The sequence below is a fragment of the Thalassophryne amazonica genome, chromosome 3 (genome assembly GCF_902500255.1).
Source record: "Thalassophryne amazonica chromosome 3, fThaAma1.1, whole genome shotgun sequence".
NCBI lineage: Eukaryota > Metazoa > Chordata > Actinopteri > Batrachoidiformes > Batrachoididae > Thalassophryne > Thalassophryne amazonica.
This window is the reverse complement of record NC_047105.1, coordinates 84,634,298-84,661,914: the sequence shown is the minus strand read 5'-3', so window position 1 is coordinate 84,661,914 and position 27,617 is coordinate 84,634,298. Positions and strand designations below refer to the sequence as shown.

The following is a 27,617-nucleotide window of genomic DNA, read 5'->3' as shown; positions in this document are numbered from 1 at the left end:
ACTGTGTGAATGAGAGGAGAGTTGTTGGAAACAGCGTTTCTCAAACATTTTCAGACCAAGGGCCACTTAACCAATAAAAAAAAAAATCTTGTGTTCCACCTAACTACCCAAATGCTCCAAAAACAGTAGGACTGCTTACCACTACAACAGTATATTACTATCAGTTAGGCTTGACGTCATTTTTAAACAGTTTAAAAAGCACCTTCAAGTTAGAATATGATATTAATTTAACACCTGATATTTTACCAGTATACTTATGGCCCATCTGGGGTTGCTCATGGACCACCAGTGATCCGCGGACCACCCTTTAAGAAAGAGCCATGAGGTGTAAGCATGCACTCACATGCTATTGCTTGTTTTGGACCTGCAGCAGTGCAAAGCTGCATTTCATCTATCCTGACCGTAAACATGGATCCTTTGTGTGTTATTAGCCGGTGTTCTGGTATTTGCTTGGATCAGCTGGGCTTCAAATCTCTTTATCATGATTTTTTTTATGAAACCTAAACCAAGGATTGTGTTGTACTAATCAGTCAGACATATGAGACACCAGCTTCTGATCATGAAGTCTAAAATGTTTCTGAATTATAAAACTGCTTTTTTCAGGTGGTGAATAATTATATCAGTCTATATGTCTGTGACTGCATGAATGCCTCTGTGTGTATGAGTTCACATATGTCAGTGTGCTTTTATTTGTGTGTCTGTATGTGTGCACAGCCTCTGAACCCCCTTTGAAGAGGAGGTTAAAGAAGATTATTAATACACGTCAAAGCCCAGTGCAGCGTAAATCCAGTGAACCTCCTCTGGTGAAGCACAGGACCGAAGCTCTGGGTAGAGTATCTGTTCTACTTTTTACAGTTCACACATTTATTTTGATGATATCTTTTATTTTTGTTACTTCAACTTTATAGTAGTCATATTACACACCTTTTCATCAAGCTAATACAGGTCAATGACATTAAAGTTTGTTGCTAAAACTGGCAATAAAACTGATTATTATTTGCAGGCAGAGGTGGGACGAAGTCACCATCAAGTCACTCTCAAGTCATGAATCAGCAAGTCCCAAGTCAAGTCTCAAGTCATAATGACCACCAAGCTGACTTGAGACTTGATTTGGGACTTGCTGATTCCTGACTTGAGAGTGACTTGATGGTGACTTTGTCCCACCTCTGTTTACAGGTATTATCAAGTTTTAATTTGCTTTCAGTTTGAGTTTGAGGAAGATAATTTTAGAATTTTTTATTTTTTATATTTTTTGTATTTCTTATATTTAAAATGTAACAAATTAATATGTGTGAAATTCCATGTGTTCCAATACTTTTGGAGGGCACAGTATCCGAACCTTATGATGAGTGCAAAATGAGTGTAGTATTATTGCTGTTACTGTATACTGTTATAATGTTTAATTTTCACTGTTGCTGCACTTTGTGTGAAATCATAGTCATATCGTATATCATATTGATATGACAATATTGAGATATGATAATTTGGTCATATTGTACAGCCCTAGTGTCAACTAGCCAAAAACGTTGAATTTTAATTTACATCTATATTAAAAAAATACTTAAAGTGGCATGGGGTTAAGAGGGCTGTAATTAGGATGGTCTGGGGGGTGGAGCCCCTCCAGAAGCTAAAAGGCAAAAAAGAAAAAGGCTTAAAAAGGTTGGGGTCTCCGCTCCCCCAGAAGCTGAAAGATTTTAGCCCTGCTCTTGTTCCTCAGAACCATTTTACTGAAATAAAGTCTGATTGACCGAAATGACATGGTTAGATGGTGAGGAGCTTCCAGGCATGTGAGAGGCAAATAAAGAAAATTGCTTAAAAAGGTAAAAAAAAAAAGCAGGGAGTTTTGAAGCTGAAAGGTTTTAGCCATGCTAATGCTCCCCTGAAGCATTTGCTCAAAAAAAAAAAAAATTCTGAAGGACCTAAATGACACGGTGAGATGCTGAAGAGCTTCAGTCATTCATGTCCGTGACATACGAGGTCTGTCCAAAAAGTCAATCAATCAATCAACTTTTTTCTTATATAGCGCCAAATCACAACAAACAGTTGCCCCAAGGCGCTCCATATTGCAAGGCAAGGCCATACAATAACCATGAAAAACCCCAACGGTCAAAACGACCCCCTATGAGCAAGCACTTGGCCACAGTGGGAAGGAAAAACTCCCTTTTAACAGGAAGAAACCTCCAGCAGAACCAGGCTCAGGGAGGGGCAGTCTTCTGCTGAGACTGGTTGGGGCTGAGGGAAAGAACCAGGAAAAAGACATGCCGAGAAGGGGGGCAGAGATCGATCACTAATGATTAAATGCAGAGTGATGCATACGGAGCAAAAAAAGAAAGAAACAGTGCATCATGGGAACCCCCCCACAGTCTACGTCTAAAGCAACATAACCAAGGGATGGTCCAGGGTCACCCGATCCAGCCCTAACTATAAGCCTTAGCGAAAAGGAAAGTTTTAAGCCTAATCTTAAAAGTAGAGAGGGTATCTGTCTCCCTGATCTGAATTGGGAGCTGGTTCCACAGGAGAGGAGCCTGAAAGCTGAAGGCTCTGCCTCCCATTCTACTCTTACAAACCCTAGGAACTACAAGTAAGCCCGCAGTCTGAGAGCGAAGCGCTCTAATGGGGTAATATGGTACTACAAGGTCCCTAAGATAAGATGGGACCTGATTATTCAAAACCTTATAAGTAAGAAGAAGAATTTTAAATTCTATTCTAGAATTAACAGGAAGCCAATGAAGAGAGGCCAACACGGGTGAGATATGCTCTCTCCTGCTAGTCCCCGTCAGTACTCTAGCTGCAGCATTCTGAACCAACTGAAGGCTTTTTAGGGAACTTTTAGGACAACCTGATAATAATGAATTACAATAGTCCAGCCTAGAGGAAATAAATGCATGAATTAGTTTTTCAGCATCACTCTGAGACAAGACCTTTCTGATTTTAGAGATATTGCGTAAATGCAAAAAGGCAGTCCTGCATATTTGTTTAATATGCGCTTTGAATGACATATCCTGATCAAAAATAACTCCAAGATTTCTCACAGTATTACTAGAGATCAGGGAAATGCCATCCAGAGTAACGATCTGGTTAGACACCATGCTTCTAAGATTTGTGGGGCCAAGTACAATAACTTCAGTTTTATCTGAGTTTAAAAGCAGGAAATTAGAGGTCATCCATGTCTTTATGTCTGTAAGACAATCCTGCAGTTTAGCTAATTGGTGTGTATCCTCTGGCTTCATGGATAGATAAAGCTGGGTATCATCTGCGTAACAATGAAAATTTAAGCAATACCATCTAATAATACTGCCCAAGGGAAGCATGTATAAAGTGAATAAAATTGGTCCTAGCACAGAACCTTGTGGAACTCCATAATTAACTTTAGTCTGTGAAGAAGATTCCCCATTTACATGAACAAACTGTAATCTATTAGACAAATATGATTCAAACCACCGCAGCGCAGTGCCTTTAATACCTATGACATGCTCTAATCTCTGTAATAAAATTTTATGGTCAACAGTATCAAAAGCAGCACTGAGGTCCAACAGAACAAGCACAGAGATAAGTCCACTGTCCGAAGCCATAAGAAGATCATTTGTAACCTTCACTAATGCTGTTTCTGTACTATGATGAATTCTAAAACCTGACTGAAACTCTTCAAATAGACCATTCCTCTGCAGGTGATCAGTTAGCTGTTTTACAACTACCCTCTCAAGAATCTTTGAGAGAAAAGGAAGGTTGGAGATTGGCCTATAATTAGCTAAGATAGCTGGGTCAAGTGATGGCTTTTTAAGTAATGGTTTAATTACTGCCACCTTAAAGGCCTGTGGTACATAACCAACTAACAAAGATAGATTGATCATATTTAAGATTGAAGCATTAAATAATGGTAGGACTTCCTTGAGCAGCCTGGCAGGAATGGGGTCTAATAAGCATGTTAATGGTTTGGATGAAGTAACTAATGAAAATAACTCAGACAGAACAATCGGAGAGAAAGAGTCTAACCAAATACCGGCATCACTGAAAGCAGCCAAAGATAACGATACATCTTTGGGATGGTTATGAGTAATTTTTTCTCTAATAGTCAAAATTTTGTTAGCAAAGAAAGTCATGAAGTCATCACTAGTTAAAGTTAATGGCATACTCAGCTCAATAGAGCTCTGACTCTTTGTCAGCCTGGCTACAGTGCTGAAAAGAAACCTGGGGTTGTTCTTATTTTCTTCAATTAGTGGTGAGTAGAAAGATGTCCTAGCTTCACGGAGGGCTTTCTTATAGAGCAACAAACTCTTTTTCCAGGCTAAGTGAAGATCTTCTAAATTAGTGAGACGCCATTTCCTCTCCAACTTACGGGTTATCTGCTTTAAGCTACGAGTTTGTGAGTTATACCACGGAGTCAGACACTTCTGATTTAAAGCTCTCTTTTTCAGAGGAGCTACAGCATCCAAAGTTGTCTTCAATGAGGATGTAAAACAATTGACGAGATACTCTAGCTCCCTTACAGAGTTTAGGTAGCTACTCTGCTCTGTGTTGGTATATGACATTAGAGAACATAAAGAAGGAATCATATCCTTAAACCTAGTTACAGCGCTTTCTGAAAGACTTCTAGTGTAATGAAACTTATTCCCCACTGCAGGGTAGTCCATCAGGGTAAATGTAAATGTTATTAAAAAATGATCAGAGTAAGTAACGGACCTTTTTATTTTTTGCAAAAACCATATGGATTTGAATCACGTGTGATTGCATCAGCCAAGCTTGAACCTTCTTGCGCATGCGTGAGTTTTTTCACGCCTGTCGGTTGCGTCATTCGCCTGTGAGCAGGCTTTCTGTGAGCAGTGGTCCACCCCTCTCGTCAGATTTTTATTGCGAATAAATGTCTGAACGACATGTCCTGTGAGGCTTCATCACGGCGTTGCTTTGCGCCATGCGGCTCCGCCGCGGCGCGTGGAATTCCTTCGCACGTCTGTCTCAGTGTGCCGAAAAAGTGCTGATGTCCATGTCTTCCGCAATTCCTGTGCTAGTCAGACGACATACCGGATCAAGACAGCGTCCAGTTTAGAAATGAATGGCACATTCCACTGTTACAGGAGTTTTTGTCATGGAAAGAGGAGCGGAGGAATTCCGTGCATCGCATGGCGCAAAGCAACGACGTGATGAAGCCTCACAGGACATGTTGGGGCATGTCCAACTCATGCACAATTTCTCGGATACTCACACGACTGAAAAGCAACCGGAAGCCGTCTGAAAGCCACCTGAAAGCCGTCCTGTGAGACAAACACGGAGGTGGTTTTGTCCCGCGCCATGAGCGGCACGGTGGTGCAATCCTCCGCTTCTCTTTCCATGAAAAAAATTCCTGTAACAGTGGAATGTGCCGAAAAAGTGCTGATGTCCACGCCTTCTGCCTTTTTTGTGAAAGTCAGACGACGTCCCAGCTCAACAAAGCCTTCACGTTGGAAATGATCTGGTTGTTTCAGCGGGGTTTGAGCCTGTCGATCGGCGCTCGGAGCGCGCCGCGCTCTCAGACGCTATGGGCGGTCTTTAAACCGGCTGGAGCACTCCTTAATCTGTGTAATCCCCATAAAATCGTCGCTGAAAGCCATCTAAATTTTCCGAATGGTGTCCACCTGGAGGTCTCTCACAGTTTCTGGAAAAATTTGATGCAGCAAAGCTCCAAATCGTTCAGACATTTATTCGCAATAAAAATCCGACGAGAGGAGTGGACCACTGCTCACACAAAGCCTGCTCACAGGCAAATGACGCAACCGACAGGCGTGGAAAAAACTCACGCATGCGCACGAAGGTTCAAGCTTGGCTGATGCAATCACACGTGATTCAAATCCATATGGTTTTTGCAAAAAATAAAAAGGTCCGATACTTTTTGGACAGACCTCATATACATATTACAGAAATAATCTGTTCTATTCTATTCTAAATTGTTTCCAGAGAGCACAAATTTTGATCATATTGGTAATATCATATTATGAATCCCTTATTTAAATGCAGAGGAATAAAATTATAGTAGTGCCAAAGAACATTCTTTTGTTTTACTTAAATCTTTAAAAACCCAAAGGCAGTACAGGTTTAAGATACCCTGCTGTAAATGGACTCAGCATTCATTTCTTGTGTTTGGATGCTGTGGTGAGGGAGCATATCTTGAAGAAGCATATTTATTTTTATGAATTCACACATTATTATTAAAGTGTTGGTTTAAGGTGATAATCTTCAAATATGTGTTCCTATGAGTGAGGTTTTTTTTGGGGGGGGGGGTGTTCACAGCATGTGAAATTACTGCAGTGTTAATTTATTCTCTCCACTGTCACATAATTCAAAAGGATGTGATATAGAATCAAATGGTAAATAAATGGACTGCAGAATCAGAATAAAATTTTCTGTTATACTTGTATGTGTTGCATTCTGTGACTGTTGTCCATGGTGCTGACACATACGGACTGCTGTCAGCCCTCAGGCGGAACTACAACCCCTGGCAAAAATTATGGAATCACCGGCCTCGCAGGATGTTCATTCAGTTGTTTAATTTTGTAGAAAAAAAGCAGATCACAGACATGACACAAAACTTAAGTCATTTCAAATGGTAACTTTCTGGCTTTAAGAAACACTATAAGAAATCAGGAAAAAAAAATTGTGGCAGTCAGTAAAGGTTACTTTTTTTAGACCAAGCAGAGGGAAAGAAATATGGAATCATGAAAACAAAAGAACGCTCCAACACATCACTAGTATTTTGTTGCACCACCTCTGGCTTTTATAACAGCTTGCAGTCTCTGAGGCATGGACTTAATGAGTGACAAACAGTACTCTTCATCAATCTGGCTCCAACTTTCTCTGATTGCTGTTTCCAGATTAGCTTTGCAGGTTGGAGCCTTGTCATGGACCATTTTCTTCAACTTCCACCAAAGATTTTCAATTGGATTAAGATCCGGACTATTTGCAGGCCATGACATTGACCCTATGTGTCTTTTTGCAAGGAATGTTTTCACAGTTTTTGCTCTATGGCAAGATGCATTATCATATTGAAAAATGATTTCATCATCCCCAAACATCCTTTCAATTGATGGGATAAGAAAATTATCCAAAATATCAACGTAAACTTGTGCATTTATTGATGATGTAATGACAGCCATCTCCCCAGTGCTTTTACCTGACATGCAGCCCCATATCATCAGTGACTGTGGAAATTTACATGTTCTCTTCAGGCAGTCATCTTTATGAATCTCATTGGAACGGCACCAAACAAAAGTTCCAGCATCATCACCTTGCCCAATGCAGATTCGAGATTCATCACTGAATATGACTTTCATCCAGTCATCCACAGTCCATGATTGCTTTTCCTTAGCCCATTGTAACCTTGTTTTTTCTGTTTAGGTGTTAATGATGGCTTTCATTTAGCTTTTCTGTATGTAAATCCCATTTCCTTTAGGCGGTTTCTTACAGTTTGGTCACAGACATTGACTCCAGTTTCCTCCCATTTGTTCCTCATCTGTTTTGTTGTGCATTTTCGATTTTTGAGACATATTGCTTTAGGTTTTCTGTCTTGACGCTTTGATGTCTTCCTTGGTCTACCAGTATGTTTGCCTTTAACAACCTTCCTGTTGTGAAAGTGTCGTGACACGGACCCACAACAGGGGGCGTTAATGAACGGACAGTGGATAAGCCAAAAAGTAACAATTTAATGTTGTGAATCGCACAACGAAGTACAGACAATAACAATATGGTGGAATGTCAATTATACACAAGGTGACGTGTGGGCAGGCTCAAAGATAGAAGATGTCTGGCGAGAGAAGAGCCGGATCCCACACAGCTTCCACCACCAACGGATCTGAAGAACACCGGAGCCGCCAAGCCCTGCACCCCAGGTGGCCACTGTCTTCAGCAGTCTGACCCGGTACTGCTGGCAGAGAACAGAAACAGTACTGATGAGTGTGAGTTTGCACACTCAGTAATCCCACAGTCAGTGTTCAGTTAGGAGGGAGAACCTCCACCTCTGAATCACACACTCGTGCAGCTCCTGAGACAACCACTTATCTGATTTGGGGTGTGAGGCGAAGCCGTCACAGTCCACACCAAACGCCAACACATCAGACAAGGAATCCGTCCCAGGAAAACGGCTGCAAAAGAGATCAGACTAATGCTCGATTAAGATTCAGCAGAGAAGTTACCTGAATGGTAGCTGATTTCTTGGCGGGGAGGTGGAGTTGCAGTCCGGCATTTATGGTGGTGGTGATGAGTAGTGGATGAGTGACAGCTGGTACGGATGATGGGTGACAGCTGTCACTCCCGGTTGCTCCGACGCCCTCTCGTGCTTGAAGCCCGCACTTCAAGCAGGGCGCCATCTTGTGGTGGTGGGCCAGCAGTACCTCCTCTTCAGTGGCCCACACAACACTTCCCATGTTGTTTGTATTTGGTCCAGAGTTTAGACACAGCTGACTGTGAACAACCAACATCTTTTGCAACATTGCGTGATGATTTACCCTCTTTTAAGAGTTTGTTAATCCTCTCCTTTGTTTCAGTTGACATCTCTCGTGTTGGAGCCATGATTCATGTCAGTCCACTTGGTGCAACAGCTCTCCAAGGTGTGATCACTCCTTTTTAGATGCAGACTAACGAGCAGATCTGATTTGATGCAGGTGTTAGTTTTGCGGATGAAAATTTACAGGGTGATTCCATAATTTATTCCTCAGAATTGAGTGAGTCCATATTTTTTTCCCTCTGCTTGGTCTAATAAAGTAACCGTTACTGACTGCCACAATTTTTTTTCTTGATTTCTTATAGTGTTTCTTAAAGCCAGAAAGTTGCCATTTGAAATGACTTTAGTTTTGTGTCATGTCTGTGATCTGCTTTTTTTCTACAAAATTAAACAACTGAATGAACATCCTCCGAGGTCGGTGATTCCATAATTTTTGCCAGGGGTTGTAGTATAAGTTCATGTTTAATCATATTTTCTGTTATAAAGCATTTTAAAGTGAAAATAAGGAATACCCAAATAGCTCATAAGATATGACTTTGAGACAGATTTCTGTGTGTCTGCATTGGTCGCGCAACACTGGGTAAGTTAGCATCAAGGTTTCAAACATACTAAATTACAGACACAGTGTCAGCCCTGTTGTTGTGTGTGCTAACCTCACTGATTTGCATGTTCAACATCCACAATTTTTGCACTCGAGTGGACACCCCCCAAATTGCATATTTATCAAGGCAAACGTAAAATGGACAATACTCACTATTTTGTGAATTTGAGAGATGTGGTCCTCAGTGAAAAAGTAAATCAGCATGCACATATTTTTTTTACAGGAGCTATGTTGTTTGCACACATTTTTACATGTATAAACCTTTAGTAAGCTGGGCCCAGTATGTTTCTCTGCTGTTGCTTAAAAAGAAAAGTTGTTGCTGCTCCCCTTCACTGAGCAGGCATCCCTCCATCTGTCTCCCACAGACCATGTAGGCTCAGTGGGTGTGTCTCATACCAAATTGAAGTCTAGATGTGGACTTCCGTAACACATGTTATCGAAGTCTAATATCAGGCATTGCTGTTGCAGATTTTGCTCACAGTAGAGATGTTTCTACACAGCCAGAAATGTGGGGCAGGGTTCTTGCCAGCGCAGTTGAGCATAGGGGGGCACTATGCTGTGATTTGGGCCCCCACGCTGTGATTCAGCCAGCATAGGGGACCTTTTCTGTTTTGTTTTGTTTTTTCTTCTTCTTTTTAAAGCCCCCGTCACACATGGCAAGATTGTGGCGGAAGCATGCCCGACACGGTAAATATTGCCATAATCCGACGCAGTCGGGAGGAAAAGAGGCATGGCCTGCCCTGTCAGAATGCAGACAGACTGCCTCATCCACACCTGTCAGATCGCATCCAAAACGTATGTAGACGACACAAACTGCTGTCAGATGGCCATAAAAGGCACTACAGACTGCCCGATCTCCAGATTTATGGATGGCAAACACAGACCAGAGCACTGTGTTCCTCCCTTTGCAGAGGACCTGTACTGGACTGCGCACCACAAAGTGTGTTATGATGGAGACAATAGTTCACATTATTCATGTTGCCCATGGGAAGGAATGGACAAATATCTGTACTGTAAGGTCTATCGTTGATAAAACAGCCTGTTCAGATTTGTGGCGGCGTGTGCGCATTAGCGCAGGGGTGGACATCATTATACGTGGCACGTGCATATCATACCGGCAGCCATACCATGGTAGATCTATCCAGATCTATCGCGAGGATTCCCTCGTATGCACTCAAATCATTTCGGATCCCGTTTTGCCGCCATCAGATTATGTAAATTGCAGTTAGATGGTCCTCAGATTACACACGGACCGCAGTCGTGATACAAATAAAGTATAGGTCCTTTTTATTTTTTTCAAAAACTATATGGGTTTCATTCATATGTTTTTACATCAGACATGCTTGAACCCTCGTGCGCATGCGTGAGTTTTTCCACGCCTGTCGGTGACATCATTCGCCTGTGAGCACTCCTTGTGGGAGGAGTCGTCCAGCCCCTCGTTGGAATTCCTTTGTCTGAGAAGTTGCTGAGAGACTGGCACTTTGTTTGATCAAAATTTTTTCTAAACCTATGAGACACATCGAAGTGGACACGGTTCGAAAAATTAAGCTGGTTTTCCGTGAAAATTTTAACGGCTGATGAGAGATTTTGAGGTGATACTGTCGCTTTAAGGACTTCCCACGGAGCGAGACGTCGTGCAGCGCTCTCAGGCGCCGTCGTCAGCCTGTTTCAAGATGAAAACCTCCACATTTCAGGCTCTATTAATCCAGGACGTCGTGAGAGAACAGAGAAGTTTCAGAAGAAGTCGGTTTCAGCATTTTATCCAGATATTCCACTGTTAAAGGAGGTTTTTTTAATGAAAGAAGTGCGGACGCAGCCGGTGCGGAATGGCTCAGAGACTGGCGCTTTGCTTTATCAAAATTTTTTCAGAAACTGTGAGGCACATCGAAGTGGACACCATTCGAGAAATTCAGACGGTTTTCGGTGAAAATTTTAACAGCTGATGAGAGATTATGGAGTGTTACTGTTGCTTTAAGGACTCCCCATGGAGCCGCAGGGCGCGCCGTGCTCCGAGCCGCCGTCGCCAGCCTGTTTCAAGCTGAAAACTTCCAAATTTAAGCCTCTGTTGACCCAGGACGTCGTGAGAGAACAGAGAAGTTTCAGAAGAGGTTGGGTTCAGCAGTTTATCCGGACATTCCACTGTTAAAGGAGATTTTGTAATGAAAGACGTGCGGACGGATTCGCACGTCGGCGCGCAGCCGTTCATGGCCCGGCGCCACAGCAAAACACCTCCGTTGGAAACCTTACAGAACAAGTTGGAACATGCCCAGCTGTTAAACAATTTCTCGGATACTCACTCGACTAAAAGCCATCGAAATCCGCCTAAATCTTAGGAATGGTTATCAACACGGAGGTGTTTTTCCTGTGGCACCATGCTGCGCCAGCTGGGTGCTGACGTGCGGATCCGTCCGCACGTCTTTCATTACAAAATGTCCTTTAACAGTGGAATGTCCAGATAAACTGCTGATCCCGACCTCTTCTGAGACTTCTCTGTTCTCTCACGACGTCCTGGGTCAACAGAGGCTTAAATTTGGAAGTTTTCAGCTCAAAACAGGCTGACAACGGCGGCTCCGTGGGGAGTCCTTAAAGCGACAGTAACACTCCATAATCTCTCATCAGCCGTTAGAATTTTCACCGAAAACCAGCTGAATTTCTCAAATGGTGTCCACTTCGATGTGCCTCACAGTTTTTGAAAAAATTTTGATCAAGCAAAGCGGCAGTCTCTGAGCCATTCCTGAACAATGAAAAAAAGACGAGAGGGGTGGACCAGTGCTCACTCAAAGCCTGCCCGCAGGCAAATGACGCAAGCGACAGGCGTGGAAAAACTCACACATGTGCATGAGGGTTCAAGGTTGGCTGATGTAATCGCACGTGATTCAAATCCATATAGTTTTTGAAAAAAATAAAAAGGACCGTTACTTTATTGACAGACCTCGTATATCACACTTGGGGCCGCCGGCCAATTTTGACCAACTGTGTCGACTTCCGCAGATGGCTGTTAGAACATTTTGGAACTGAAATCCGACACTTTTTGGATGTGCTCCAATTCATAAGTCTGAAGCCACTCTGTGTGAGTCCTGCTATGTGTGATGGGGTATTAAGGACATCTTGCACATTATCTAACGTCCCAGTTAGCAACACAAACTATTCATGATTGTAAGTCTATCTGCACACGTGGTAATAATTAGTGGTCGCTGATGTATATTATTGCTAATTATCCCTGTTTCTCTGCGATTCAGCAGATGCATTTCCGCTGGAGGTTGAACACGTTTTGCAGTCAATTCAATTCAATTCAATTTTATTAATTTATATAGCGGCATCTCACGACAAAGTCGCCTCAAGGCGCTTCACACAACACACAATTTCTAACAGCACAAAGTGAATTAAAATTGAAAAGGGCACAATAAAAATGTAAAACAGTAGAATAAAAAGAAATTACAAAGCAGACATAAAAACATAATCAGTTAACGATAAGACAGTCTAAAAAAGTGGGTCTTCAATCTTGATTTAAAAGTCTCCACCATGTCGGACTGCCTTATAGCTGCAGGTAGATCGTTTCAGAGAGCAGGGCCACGGTAAGAGAAGGCTCTATACCCCACAGACTTTTTATTAACCCATGGAACACACAGAAGTCCTGCGCCTTGCGAACGCAGTCACCATGTTTGTGAAGCGTCGTGTGTTCCTGAAAAATATGAAAATGAAAAAGCGAAACACAAAGAAAATAGAACAGCACTGCTTCATGTTTCTTTATATTTAAAAAATATATATTTCTTCACTTGTCCCACATCAGAAACATTTCAACATTTGCCGTGCAGAGAAACTTGTAAATACAGATGCACTTCAAAAACTTCCAGTGATGGAGCTGAACACCAAAACCTGAAGGAAGAAAACCATAAGGAAGAAAAGAGCATCTCTGCTCTTCGAAATGTGAGGAAAGTGTCTCCCAAAACTCCACCAAGAGGTCGCAGTTGCCGAGATGTTCATCTGGTTAAACGTACTGAGGGTGCAGCTCACTTGTCGTCTCTGAAAACCAACACCTGTTGCTACACTTCAAAATAAAACAAAGGCTCTTTAAAGAGCAACTATTTTATTAGTTGAAAAAGCTGTTTCCTTTTATATTTTAACATTAAATGAATGAATCATTAAACATGTCCATGAAGTCAAAGTTCAGTCAAAAAGACACTTGCACAGGTAGAAGAAGCACCGCCCCAATTGTGGACAATTTCACAGACAGAATTCACAATCACTAGAATACTTAAATTCATATTTTAGTAATTACTCTTTCCTGACTATAACATTAAAATCAACCACTTAGTCAATGAGGATGTAATTAAATGTTGAAATGACTCAATTAAAAAACGATTTCATCAAGAGATTAATGTCACATTGAGAAATCCTATTTAACAGACAAACTGCAGTCATTGTTACATCATCTTCTGTTATGTTTATAATAAATATTTATATTTATTTACGGTGTCTTTTTTCCTGGTTAAAATGAGCTATGAATGAATGAATCTACCAGACTTACAAATTGTACCCATTGCTTCTCATGCTATTTTATTTGAAATCATCTAATCTGAAACAACAACAACAACAGATAAGGTATGTTTTTAATTTACAGATGAACATCAAAGATTTCTAAATAATCCCTTTTTACTTAAAACTATACTATTTTAATTACAAGTTTTCTAATGTAAGAAATGTTTTTTAACTTTAAAATGTACAGTAATCAGACGTTAATCTTGAAGTAAAAAAACACATTTGTAAGGATTTTCTTTAGAAAGCTGCTGTGTATAAATTAGCAGTGTGTCAGCTGCTCTGACACGCATTTCTACACTCTTTTGTGTTTTGGCCTGATGCCTCGTTTCTTTTGGCTTTAAAGTAAGGTTGTAACAAAGATAAAAATCTTGGGCTTTACTTCACAAAAATTGGCTCTCAAAATGCAGGAAATAGTGTTTCAGAGGGTTATAAATTTCAATTTTGGGGGGGGGGGTGCCCCCGCCCCCAGACCCTCCTACAATACTTGCACCTTTAGCACTCATAACGCACCAAGTTCTCCCCTATGCTGTGAGAAAATCCTGGTGAGAACCTTGTGGGCCTCTGATTTCTTGCTTTGTTGTACTATTTACAGATATGTGGACATCAAATGTGTTCATAGCAGCAACAGTCATATAAATTTAACGTGCGTTGTACATTAAAGACAGAAATTTTCCAGCTTTATGTGAAATCTGTAAATTTGTTTTGTCGTGAGTTGATGTACATCTCTATTCTGTCTCCTAGACTCCTCTCCCAGCAGCAGCAGCAGTAACCCGGCATCAGGGTGCAGTTCACCAGCCAATGACAGCCTCCATTCAGAGAGCGGTGCCTTCCCGCTAGCTGAGGTACTGTAGCATTGACATCATAGAAATTTATGTACAGTAACATATTGTGAGTTTTACAGTGTCTGTTCAGTGTCAGGTTCAGCATAATGTTGTTCTGGTCTGTTAGGGGTGTTGTTAAATTAAAAATCCCTAATAGAAAAAAATCCATCCATCCATCCATTTTCTAAACCTGCTTATTCCGTAAGTGGGATACACCCTGGACAGGATGCCACACCAACATTGATATGCTAATTTGATTCCAAATCTGTTTGGGTTGTAAGAGTGAACAACTTTGCATATGTTAATTCCACCGACTGTATTTATTTTTTATGAAATGCGAATCCACAGAACAAAGCTTTGCTATGATTGGATTTTTAGGCCTATTTAATTTTGGAGGCACAATTTATGTAGGCAGATGTTTTTTCATGTTGATTGTTCTGCCACAAATATCTGACCTGGGTGTTTTACATTTTACAGTCTTATTCTTGTGCATTTTGTCTTGCTTCAATTGCTTTTATACCAAAAATGGTCATCTTTCAATGCGTTAAATTTGGAAATGCTGTTATTCCTGTATTTGGTTTGGTCCAAAATAATTTAACAATGGTTGTTCAGTGCTTCAGTCACTATCAAAATATCAAAATAGAAGAATTTACAGGAAACACATGAAGGTCTGGTGCAGAGCTACAAATACTGAACAAGAAAAAGCACAAATCTCAAGAACCAAGTTGGGATTTTATTGTAAAATAATTCATCTGAAAATTATAATGCACCTTAAAATCAGATTAAGAGAACAAAAACCAAGAAAAGAGAGTTTGTCCTTTATTTCTGGGTTTACATAAATGCATATTTAAGAGTTTAAAAATATCTCTGCTTCATTTTAAATGGAAAGGAAGCACTGTTGCGATGTAATAAGCTTTATTGCTTTAAATAAGGATGTGCATTGATCTGTTTATGATTTTCTAGTCTCTGGTAGTTGATACAATTTAAGTCCTGTCCTCAAAATGGAAAGGCCTCAATGTTTGATATTTTGTGATAAAAGTAGCAGTGCAAATTGTGCTGTACATTTAAGTTTGATAACAATTTTTAACTTAGCTGCTAAATGAAAAATTATCTCCATTTGTTTCATTCAGGCACAAAGGCTGCTGCTGAAGGATGACAGTTTGGCCCATTTTACTTTGCCCCCGAACCCCACTGCAACACCCACCATCACTGTGGGGCTTCCTGCACGGGTTAGATATTATACCTTTCAGCTTTCTTTATTATTCTGTATTCACAGTCCTGGCCAAAATCATTGCCATTTTGACTTTCAAATATATTATTCATTTATATCTGGAATAATTGCAATTTAACCAATTTTGCATATTTTCCAGAAAATATGTTGTACCAGAGTATTCATCACATCTGTCCAAAAATATGCCATGCAGAGGAAAAAATACACATATGTTACATAGTTGCATTTATTATTGAAATATGGTGCAACTATGTCATGGAACACAAAGCTTCTTCTTTCAGCTGCTCCCTTTTTTGGTCGCCACAGCAGATCATCTCACCCTGTCCTATGCATGTTCCTCAATTAACCACCTGCATGTCCTGCCTCACCACATTCATAAACCTCCTCTTTGGCCTCGCTCTTCTTCTCCTCCCTCAGCATCCTTCTCCTTTATATACCCTTGGGTGCCTCCTCTGCAGATTTCTACAACATCTCAGTTTCTTTTCCCTGACTTTGTCTCCAAACCGTTTTACGCTCGCTGTCCCACTGATGTCCTCATTCCTAATCCTGTCCTTTCTCATCACTCCCAAAGAAAATTATGGCATCTTCAGCTCAAGCACTTCCATCTCTGCCTCCTGTCTTTTTATAATGCAAACACTGTATTAGTGAGCAGCAGCTAAATGGCTAATTAATGTTATTGTATGAGCTGCATAGACCTCAAGAGTAAGCTGCTCCTTGTCACTGCTGAACAGACAAAACCTGTGCGTACATGTTTACCTCACTAAATGTCTATACATTTTTAAATTAATTATGCATTTTTAAATTATTATAGTTAGCCTTACCTTAGCCCAGCCATCCTCCTTTATTCAAGAGCATTTGAAAGTTTCTTCTTTATACAAGAGTGTGGTCTTTTAGGTTGAGAGCATGATTTATTACTTTCCTCATTTTCTAAGACCCAGCATGCCCTTCTCATTCAAATCTTCTTCTTGTTTTATGGCTAAGGCATCCAGTTTAATGGTGCATTACTGCCAACTTCTGGTCCACAGTGTGGATCAGACAGTAGCTCATTTAGATCAGTATACAGCAGGTGTATTCAGTTTAATTTCAAATAGATTTTTTTTTCTCAAATAAGGAGGGGAATAGTCAGCCTCTAATCAGGAGTTGAAGCCACATGAAAATATTATTAGTAAATTTATTGAAAAAATTCTTTTAAATCATAGTTTACAATAGCAGGTCTCTACTTCTTTCTACTTCTCACTTAGAAAGATGTGCAGTATGATCTTAAACAAGGTTGCACAGAAATGCATCAAAGGCTGATTGCTCACTGAGCAGATCTCAAAGATTGTGCAGTTTGAATCTCTTCTCACTCTGATTTGTTTCTAATTAGTGTGCCTCACTTGTAGAACTTAAACATAAACTCTACTGTCAAACCATATTTTTTACTATCATCTTTCTACCTCCTCCTGCCCTCTCATTCATTCCCCCTCCCTAGGCTGATCTTCACGTAGCCAAGTTGCCTCAGGTTTACATGTCTGTGGACGGAAACAGTCCAACCCTGGCTCAGCACCTACAACCTTTGCTAATACTGGAACCACAACACGGACTGGTACCCACACAGATTCTTACCGGTGAGATTTGTTAGAAAGCCACTTTTGTATGTCAGGAGTTGCTGTTGTACACAAAAAACAAAATGAGAGTTATGTATGTATTGTAACTACGGTACTATGAATTCCGGATGACCGCCAGAGGGCAGTGCTTTAGCACTTGGATAACTACATGTGCGCAGCACAGAGGTCGAGAATATATACCAATAAAGTCACGCCACTGGATGTGACCTGGGTGACATCACTGGTTGTCTTTATATACCAGACGCACCCAGCGCTCGCTTCTTTTCGGAATGAACTCGCAACTGACTCTGAGTGACAAGCAACTCTGGCGGTCATCCGTAATTCATAGAACCGTAGTTACATTCGTAACTCTTGTTCTATTTCATTCCTCCTGACCGCCAGAAGGCGGTGCTTTAGCACCTGGATGACTTAATACCAACAAGGTCACGAAGAGTCACACTCACCTCGCATCAGCAATGGGGAGTGGAGGCAGACAACACCACAGAAGTCACCGCAGGAGGAGCAGCCACATTCAGTCTGTAATAGCGGGCGAAGGTACAGGACGAAGCCCACGTAGCAGTAGCACAAATATCACTCAAAGGGACACCTCTCAGTGCAGCCCAGGAGGTGGACACCCCTCTGGTGGAATGGCACGTAACCTTAGGAGGCTGAAGACCTCTGGACCTGTATACTTGTAAAATGGCATCCACGACCCAATGCGAGAGTCGCTGCTTTGAGACAGCACAGCCTCTTTTGTGATCACAGTAACACACAAACAGGGCATCCGTTTTCCAGATCCCAGCAGTCGCACTAATGTACTGCTTCAACATTCGGACAGGACACAGGGAACCTGAAACAGATAATCCTGGATCAGAATGCGGGACATACACAGCCAAGGAAACTGGCTGGTTAACATGAAATGTTGAAATTCTCTTGGGTAAAAAGGACGGGTTAGGCCACAGCGTAACCCCAGATCCGTCAGAATTCCATCGCAAACAGTCCCCAGTGACTGATAGGGCATGGAGCTCTCCCACCCGCTTAGCCAAAGACAGTGCCAGTAGAAAGGCAGTCTTCACTGACACCCATTTAAGATCAGCACTTTCAACTGGTTCGAAAGGGGATAAGCTTAAACCCTCCAGGACTAGAGGAAGGTCCCATGAAGGTACGCGTGCAAGCCTTGGAGGCCGCAAATGTAGAGCACCTTTCAAAAAACGACACACTAAGAGGTGTGAACCCACTGACCGGCCATCAACGTAGACGTGCCGGGCAGAGATTGCAGCAACACAAACCTTCAAGGTAGTGACAGAAAGTCCTTTCTCCAGCAGTTCTTGTAAATATTTGAGGAGAATAGGCACAGGGCAACGCTCCGGGTCTAACTTTTGGTTCTCACACCACCGCGCAAACAGCTTCCATCTGTTGCCATACAAAGCCCTGGTAGAAGCAGCACGTGAATTAAGGATAGTCTGAGCCTGGTCACAAGAACTTAACAAGGAGTCCGGCCCCTCAACGGCCACACATACAGTTGAAGGCATTTTGGGTGAGGGTGCCAAATCTTCCCCTGTAGCTGTGACAACAAATCCTTCCTCTCCGGGAGAGCCCAAGGTTCCCTCTCGAGGAGTTTGTAAATCATGGGAAACCAAATCCTCCCCAGCCCGAATGGAGCAACCAGCAGCACCCTGTGGCTGCTCTGATGTATCCTGTGCAGTGTCAACATCAGCAGCGGGAGAGGAGGGAAGGCATAAAGGAGGCAATCCGGCCATGGGTGAGCCAATGCATCCTGCCCCAGTGGGCTGTCTGGTTCCGAGAAGGAGTACCACCGTGGGCAATGTGTCAAGGTGCTTGAAGCGAAAAGGTCCACTTCCGCTACACCATACTTCTGCCAGATCTTTTGGACCACAGTCGGTGTCAGTCTCCACTCTCCCGGTGGTGGTTTCTGTCTGGAGAGTAAATCCGCAGTGCTGTTCTGTGCGCCGGGCAGATGAACTGCTCTGACACTTTGAAGGCGAGGCAACGTCCATAAGAGAAGCCTCCGAGTTTCTGCCAATGAGTGATTGGACCTGGTGCCCCTCTGATGGTTTATGTGATAGACTGTTGACGTGTTGTCCGACCGGACAAGAACATGTCTTCCTCTCAGGGCCAGGAGGAAATGCTTGAGAGCCAGTCGCACAGCGCGAAGCTCCAGCACGTTTATGTGTTGGAGTCTCTCCTGAGGACTCCAGACACCCCTCACCATCCTGTGATTCCACACGGCCCCCCAACCTTTGAGTGATGCATCTGTAACAACCACCTCTCAACAAGAAGGGATGGAGCCTAGAAGGACACCCTTGCAGATGAAGTCCATGTTCCCCCAGGGTCTGAGGTGCAGAAGGCACTGGTTGGAGAGTCGTACAAGCCTGTGCTAATGCAACTTTGAGTTGAGGCCTAGGTTGTTGATCCAAATCTGTAGGGGACATAAGAACAGAAGTCCCAAAGGTACCGCTAGCGACATTGCAGTCAATTTGCCCATCAACCGGAGCAGCAAACCAGAAGGCAGCGTCACAGCCCGTTGAATGTGTGAGACAAGACGAATTACATCATCCACTCTCTGCGGGGATGGCGATGCAGTCATAGTCAGGGAGTTGATGGCAATGCCGATGAAGGTCGTTTGTTTACTGGGAACAAGAGAACTCTTTGCAAAGTTCACTGTGAGTCCTAAATGAGAGACATGGTTCAGTAGAAGAGCTGTGTTGTTGTGCGCCTGCTCCTGAGTCAGAGCACAGACAAGCCAATTGTCTAAGTAGGGTAGGATTCTTAATCCAAGAGCTTGCAGTGGGGCTAGTGCTGCAGCCATACATCTGATAAATGTACGAGGGGCGAGAGAGAGGCCAAAAGGAAGCACCCTGAACTGGTACGCCTGACCTTCGAAAGCAAAGCGGAGAAACTGCCTGTGACGAGGCGCCACTGGCACATGGAAATAGGCGTCTTTTAAGTCGACACTTGTGAACCAATCTCCTGGTGTGATAGTTTGAAGGACGTCTACTGTGCGGAGCATGTGAAACTGCAGCACTTTGATATAACGATTCAGACGTCGGAGATCGAGGATAGGACGAAAGCCGCCATCCTTCTTTGGAACAAGGAAGTAAGGGCTAAATGGGACAGTGAGTTGCCTAGGCGACCGATGCGAGCAGCTATGTCATAGCTTTTGGTGAAGTGGTCATCAGTGACCCTACACTGAGGTCGTGGGCAGCGGGCATCCGGCCAAGCAGCATCAGCTGAAGCCACAACCAGGTTCGCAATAATGCTGTCAACGGTGGGCATACGGTTCAGACCATACTGCGCCGAATCACACATAGAGCTAAGGGCTCTGCAGTCCTGCGATAGATGGGTCAATGATTTGGGGTCTGCCCAACATCGGTGGAGCTCCTCGATATATGGTTGTGAAACTGTAACGTTGAACTCAGGCTTCTGAGTGACTTTGAAAAAGGCACTTGAAGCAGTGGTTTCCACAGGGGGATTGTCGACCCCAAGCCTGGATAAAGCCAACTGAAGAGCTTGCTTGACAAAGGATAGTTCAGGTCCTTTTTGCGGCAGGGACTCTGCCTCAGAGGTGTGAGAGCCCACTAATGAATGGCTTAGAGAAAGACCCCTCTCATCCTCATCCTCCACACAGTTTATATCACTTGTCATGTACAAAGAATCAGTCGCAGCAACAGACTTCCTCCTGCTGAGTAACTACATTGGTCTGATCAGCCTCATTAGGGACAACAGGAACTGTCACTGCATCCCTAGGCTGTAGATTCAGAAGCAAGGACTTAATCTGAGCAAACTCAGAAGTCAACTTTTTGACCTTTTCAGCCAAAGCATGGTCATGAGTAACCTTCTTAGCAGAAGGGTCTCCTGCATGTGGGCGTTTACGGCGCTTTGGTTCCTTCCTGGGGCTGGAGGCCAAAGTCGCACTAGATATTCCACTTTCCAATGCCGCAAGTCTAGCAGATCTCTCTGCCAGTGGCATGCTGGCACAATTAAGGCAGGCATCGCCAGTCAGGGCTTCCCTCAGGTGTCCAATCCCAAGACATGAGGGGCAAAACATATGTCCATCATCTGGGCTCAAGGTAGCCAAACAGGTACTACAGCCACGCAACAAAGGCCCTGTCAACATTGTGGACTGTGTGCAGATGGCTAATGCAAGCCCTTTGGAAAGACAAAGCATTAATCACACGCAGTGTAAATGGTAACATGAGGCACGGAGCGTGAAGCAGTCACAGCCGTCGACTTGACACGAGGCACGGAGCGTGAAGCACTCACAGCCGTCAACTTGACATGAGGCACAGAGCGTGAAGCACTCCAGCCGTCGACTTGACACGAGGCATGGAGCGTGAAGCACTCACAGCCGCAGACTCAACACGAGGCACGGAGCATGAAGCACTCCAGCCGCAGACTCGACACGAGGCACGGAGCGTGAAACACTCACAGTGTAAAACCTAATACAAGGCCCGGCGCGTGAAACACTCACAGCCACAGTAATAACACAATGCACACAGCCGAAAAACTCACAGCCCAAGTGCTAAGTCACTTAGAGCAACGACGACAACACTAGCTGCGAGCGGAGCTGTTAAACGTAGCAAAATGGCGGCAGTGCAGACGAAGTACTTCAAGGAGTGGAAAACACTCACGGCAAGCTCAACACAGTACACTATACTGGTTCTGATAAACACACTACCACGTAGTTAACGGGGTTAGTGACACAACTAAACAAATAGCCAGCTTTCATTGAAACAACACAGCTAATTTGCACAGAGGAAAATACCCAGCAGGGCAGCGGCAAAGGCGCGCACCCGGCATTTAGGAAGGTGTACTCACGATAGGCGTCAGTCAAAGAATACAAAAATGGTGAAGCCATGTCTCGCAGCCTCTGGAAGACGTGTGCAGTGCACATAGCTCCAACCGAATTTGTGTTGAGAGGCTGCAAGCGAGAGCGGCAGTCGCAGCTAAATGCATTCTCAACCTCTAAGAATGCGAGAATGTAGAAAAGAAGCGAGCGCTGGGTGCGTCTGGTATATAAAGACAACCAGTGACGTCACCCAGGTCACATCCAATGGCGTGACTTTGTTGGTATATATTCTCGACCTCTGTGCTGGGCACATGTAGTAATCCAGGTGCTAAAGCACTGCCCTCTGGCGGTCAGGAGGAATGAAATAAAACAAAAAAGAAACCACAAAAAATACACTTCATCAACACAATACCAATATCTGTACCTAACTTTGTAGTGTATAAACTGTTGATGTGTGATTTGTTGCTGTCATTTGTATCATCCTATATTTCTTTTGCCTTCAGATAAACAGTACATGAGTGCCCTCTTATTGATGAGTGGCAAATGACTTCATATTGATGATATTTCTGTAACAACATAGAAAAACTCTTGAAATACACAGACAGTTGTTTGTGTATTATCACATTGTTTCTGCTTAAAACTGCACTCCAGTGATCATCTGTCTCAACAATAGATATCTGAAGCTTTTGTACAACAATCATTTCCACATAAATTCAGCATTATTTCATCATAAAAGATGGGGGAAGCAATCAGACTTCATATTTGGTGGGTACATGCCTTGGAGGAGTAATTCGCATGGGTTCGAAGGCCGGTGACCTTGACCTACTTTTAAAAAATTACCAATAGTTGCCTTTGTTCGAAGGCTACCGACTTTTTATGGTCACTGTTGGCCACATCCTCTAACTAAATATAATGTCAATCTCCAATTTTTCCACTGTGTATCCCAGTTTACATCAAACACATGAGGGTTCAACCAAATACGAGGTCTATTAGACAATAAACCGACCCTTTTATTTATTTTTTTTAACGATATGGCTTTGAATGACGTGCGATTCCACCAATCATGCTTGAACCCTCGTGTGCATGCGTGAGTTTTTTCACACGTGTCGGTGACGTCATTTCCCTGTAGGCAGGCCTTGAGTGAGATGTGGTCCCGCCCTCTCGGCTGAATTCCTTTGTTTCACACGCTGCTCCAGACGGCGCGCGTTGCTTTATCAAAATTTTTTCTGGACCTGTGAGGAATATCCGAGTGGATACTATTTGAGAAATTAAGCTGGTTTTCAGTGAAAAGTTTAACGGCTGATGAGAGATTATGGGTGTTCTCTCGGGTGTAAGGACTTCCCACAGAGCGGGAGTCCTGCAGCCTTCCAGGCGCCGTCGTCGGCCTGTTTCGACCTGAAAACATTCCTAATTTAAGGCTTAATTCACCCAGGACGTCGTGAGAGGAAACAGAGAAGATTCAGAAGAGGCCGGCATGAGGACTTTATGCGGGACATTCCACTGTTTAAGGACATTTTGTAATGAAAGACGTGTGCGCAAATTCGCCGAGTTGTTTCCGTGAGGACTCGGCCAAATCTGTGTGCGCCGCAACAGGAAAAACACCTCCGTGTTGAAACAATTTGTAAAATTCAGGCGGCTTTTGATGGCTTTCAACAAGTGAGTAACTGAGAAATTGTTTTAACAGCTTGGGCATGTTCCAACTGCCCGTTAAGGTTTCCAACGGAGGTGTTTTTCCTGTCGCGACCCCCCGCGGTCGGGTCCAGCCCGACATGCGACTCTGCCCGCACGTTCTTTCATTACAAAATGTCCTTAAACAGTGGAATGTCTGAATAAACTCCTCATGCGACTTCTTCTGAAAGTCTCTGTTCTCTGACAACTTCTGGGTAACAGAGCCTGAAATGTGGAAGTTTTCAACTTGAAACAGCGAGACGCTGCCGCCTCGAAGCGCAGATCGCCAATCAGGCACCGTGGGCTGTCCTTACGGCGGACACTACCAGACCAAAATCTCTCATCAGCCGTTAAATTTTTACCGAAAACCAGCTGAATTTATCGAATGGTGTCCACTCAGTTGTGCCTTACAGTTTTGAAAAAAATTTGATCAAACAATAGCAGGCAGTCTCTGAGCCATTCCTAACAATGAAAAAACGACGACGAGGGTGGGCGACTCCTCACTCAAGACTGCCCACAGGTGAATGACGTAACTGACAGGCGTGAAAAAACTCTCGCATTGCACGAGGGTTCAAGCATGTCTGATGTAATCACCCGTGATTCAAATTCCATATGGTTTTTGAAAAAATAATAAGGTCGGATATTTTTCTAATAGACCTCGTACATACCCCACACATGTACAGTGAGGAAAATAAGTATTAGAACACCCTGCGGTTTTGCAAGTTCTCCCACTTAGAAATCATGGAGGGGTCTGAAATTTTCACCTTAGGTGCATGTCCACTGTGAGAGACATAATCTAAAAAAAAAAAAAATCCGGAAATCCTAATGTAGGATTTTTTAATAATTTATTTGTAGTTACTGCTGCAAATAAGTATTTGAACACCTACCAACAACACCAATTCTGGCTCACACAGACCTGTTAATTTTCTTTAAGCGCCCTCTTATTCTGCACTCTTTACTTGTATTTAATTGCACCTGTTTGAACTTGTTACCTGTAAAAATACACCTGGTCACACACTCAAGCAATCACACTCCAACCTGTCCACCATAGCCAAAACCAAAGAGCTGTGTAAGGACACCAGGGACAAAACTGTAGACCTGCACAAGGCTGGGATGGACTACAGGACAACAGGCAAGCAGCTTGGAAGAAGACAACAACTGTTATGATTATTTATTAGAAAGTGGAAGAAACACAAGATGACTATCAATCTCTCTCGGTCTGGGATTCCATGCAAGATCTCACTTTGTGGGGTAAGGATGATTCTGAGAAAGCTCAGAACTACACAGGAGGACCTGGTCAATGACCTGAAGAGAGCTGGGACCACAGTCACAAGATTACAATTAGTAACACATGATGCTGTCGTGGTTTAAAATCCTGCAGGGCAGTAAGGTCCCCCTGCTCCAGCCAGCACATGTCCAGGCCCGTTTGAAGTTCACCAGTGATCATCTGGATGATCCAGAGGAGGCATGGGAGAAGGTCATGTGGTCAGATGAGACCAGAATAGAGCTTTGGAATCAACTCCACTTACCATTGTTTAGAGGATGAGAACAACCCCAAGAAAACCATCCCAACTGTGAAGCATGGGGGTGGAAACATCATACTCTGGGGGTGCTCTTCTGCAAAGGGGGACAGGACGACCTGCACCGTATTGAAGGGAGGATGGATGGGGTCATGTATTGCGAGATTTTGGCAAACAACCTCCTTCCCTCAGTAAGAGCATTGAAGATGGGTCATGGTTGGGTCTTCAACATAGCAATGACCCCAAACACACAGCCTTGGCAACTAAGGAGGGGTCCGTAAGAAAGCATTTCAAGGTCCTGGAGTGGCCTGGCAGTCTCCAGACCTGGAACTCAATAGAAAATCTTTGGAGGGAGCGGAAACTCCAAACCTGAAAGATTGGAGAAGATATGTATGGAGGATGGACCAAATACCCTGCTGCAGTGTGGCAAACCTGGTGAAAAACTACAGGAACGTTTGACCTCTGTAATTGCAAACAAAGGCTACTGTACCAAATATTAACATTGATTTTCACAGGTGTTCAAATACTTATTGCAGCAAGTAACCTACAGATAAATTATTAAAAAAATCATACATGTGATTTCCGGATTTTTTTTTGTTTTTTTTTTTATTATGTCTCTCACCGTGGACATGCACCTAAGATGAAAATTTCAGGACCCCCTCTGTGATTTCTAAGTGGGAGGAGTGCAAAATCGCAGGGTGTTCAAATACTTTTTCCTCACTACATATTACTGCACTTTCATGGAAAATAGTACTGCACGCGGGGCATTTCATGACAAATGTCTCTAGTGAAGTACTTTCTCTTCAGACAGGCAAACAAATAAATGGTCCAATCACATAACTTCCATCTCACTGAGCTGGTTAGTGAAAGCAATATCACATTTAAATGCTAAAATGTAGTTTCTTCATATTAGTTTTTTATACATAAAACAGAAGTCTAACATGTTCAATAAATTCTCTTTTCTCATCTTTCTGTTTTTGTCCAGTATGAATTACTGAATTGGATTAGTATAGTCATATCAGCTGTCCTCCCTTTGCGTTTCCTCATAAGCTCTCCACATTACTCCTTCTCTATCCATCCTCCTATCATCCTTACCATACTCGCTGTTGTTCTGCCCCCACATTCAACCCTGACATCGGGGTGAATGTGAGGCATTATGTAAAGCGCTTTGAGCATCTGATGCAGATGAAAAGTGCTATATAAATCCAGTCCATTTACCATTTTATTTTACATGAGTCTTGTTGCTGTTTTATCATGCTTCTTCCCTTTTACCTCCCTTTTCTTGTACCTTAACTCCTCTCCCTCATGTGTATCTGTAACTCTTTTTGTTGTTTTGTTTTGTTGACCCATTTTTGCATTTGTCTTCCACTCTCTCTAGTTCATGGTTTGAGCTCTATTCCAATGCAGCAACATGCAGCAGCATCTCTACCCTTCACCTCCTGCAAGGAGGAACGACTAGGACCCTTCCTCCCACAGGCCCCTTGAGCGAACACGTTCCGAGCCTCCCCCCTACAGCCGTGCACCCCTTCTTCGTCACCCATGTGCCCAGCCCCCCCAACACTATGACAAAGTCATGCTGGAAAGGCACAAACAGAGCACATACCTGAGCAAGGTGAGGGCTCACAACATGACATAATTATATTCACATACATTAACTGACTATTAAGTATGAGGCCGCATGACATATTGACTCTTAATATTGAGTCATTTTAAAGTTTTTGTACAAATACCTTTTAATGACAATACATGCTGTTACAAATTGCACCAATAATACCTGCATTCTTTTGGCCTTTTATTAGCTGTTGAGCACGTCGACTGAAAAGACCCGTCTCACACAAATCTCATCGGAGGACATGGATCTAGAAGAAACTGGATCAGGGACAGGATCCGTGTGTGGTTCAGAACCAGGTTCAGTGTGTGAAGACCACTACCACAGGAGACAGAGCAATGCCAGCTCTGATTCAGTTTATGACACAGAGTCCATTACGTCCTCAAGGGAGAGCTTGATCGAGGACTCACACTTGGTAAGTCAGGTAATACAATCAACAACATCTCTATCTATTTCTCTCTCTTTGTCTGTCTCACACACCACCATTAAAAATTTGTTGCTATTGTATTACGCTGCATTCCATTGAAAGCCATCAGAATTTACAATTGAAAACTTAAATTGTGCAAAGAAATTATATTTTTGAAACACACCTAAATTCAGTGCCACTTTTTCAATGAAAAGTATGCTCTATGTCAATAATACGCTGAAGTTATTGTACAGGGAAATTCCTATTGTGTTGGGCAACTTATTCCTAGGCATGTATCCTATAAAATGTAATGACTAGATAGATAGATAAATGAGTGGATCCAATCCGTTCAGATAAGA

At 42.9% G+C, this 27,617-nt stretch overlaps 1 protein-coding gene across 1 annotated transcript in view; it reads left to right on the top strand.

Annotated features, from left to right (window-relative positions):
• Window positions 1-27,617, top strand: part of LOC117507191 (histone deacetylase 7-like) — a 230,076-nt gene that overhangs the window by 125,952 nt on the left and 76,507 nt on the right. Inside the window, 7 exon segments of the mRNA XM_034167004.1 lie at window positions 715-828; window positions 14,349-14,449; window positions 15,559-15,657; window positions 17,131-17,266; window positions 26,622-26,656; window positions 26,658-26,855; window positions 27,043-27,276. Coding sequence (XP_034022895.1) covers window positions 715-828; window positions 14,349-14,449; window positions 15,559-15,657; window positions 17,131-17,266; window positions 26,622-26,656; window positions 26,658-26,855; window positions 27,043-27,276 — 917 coding nt within the window.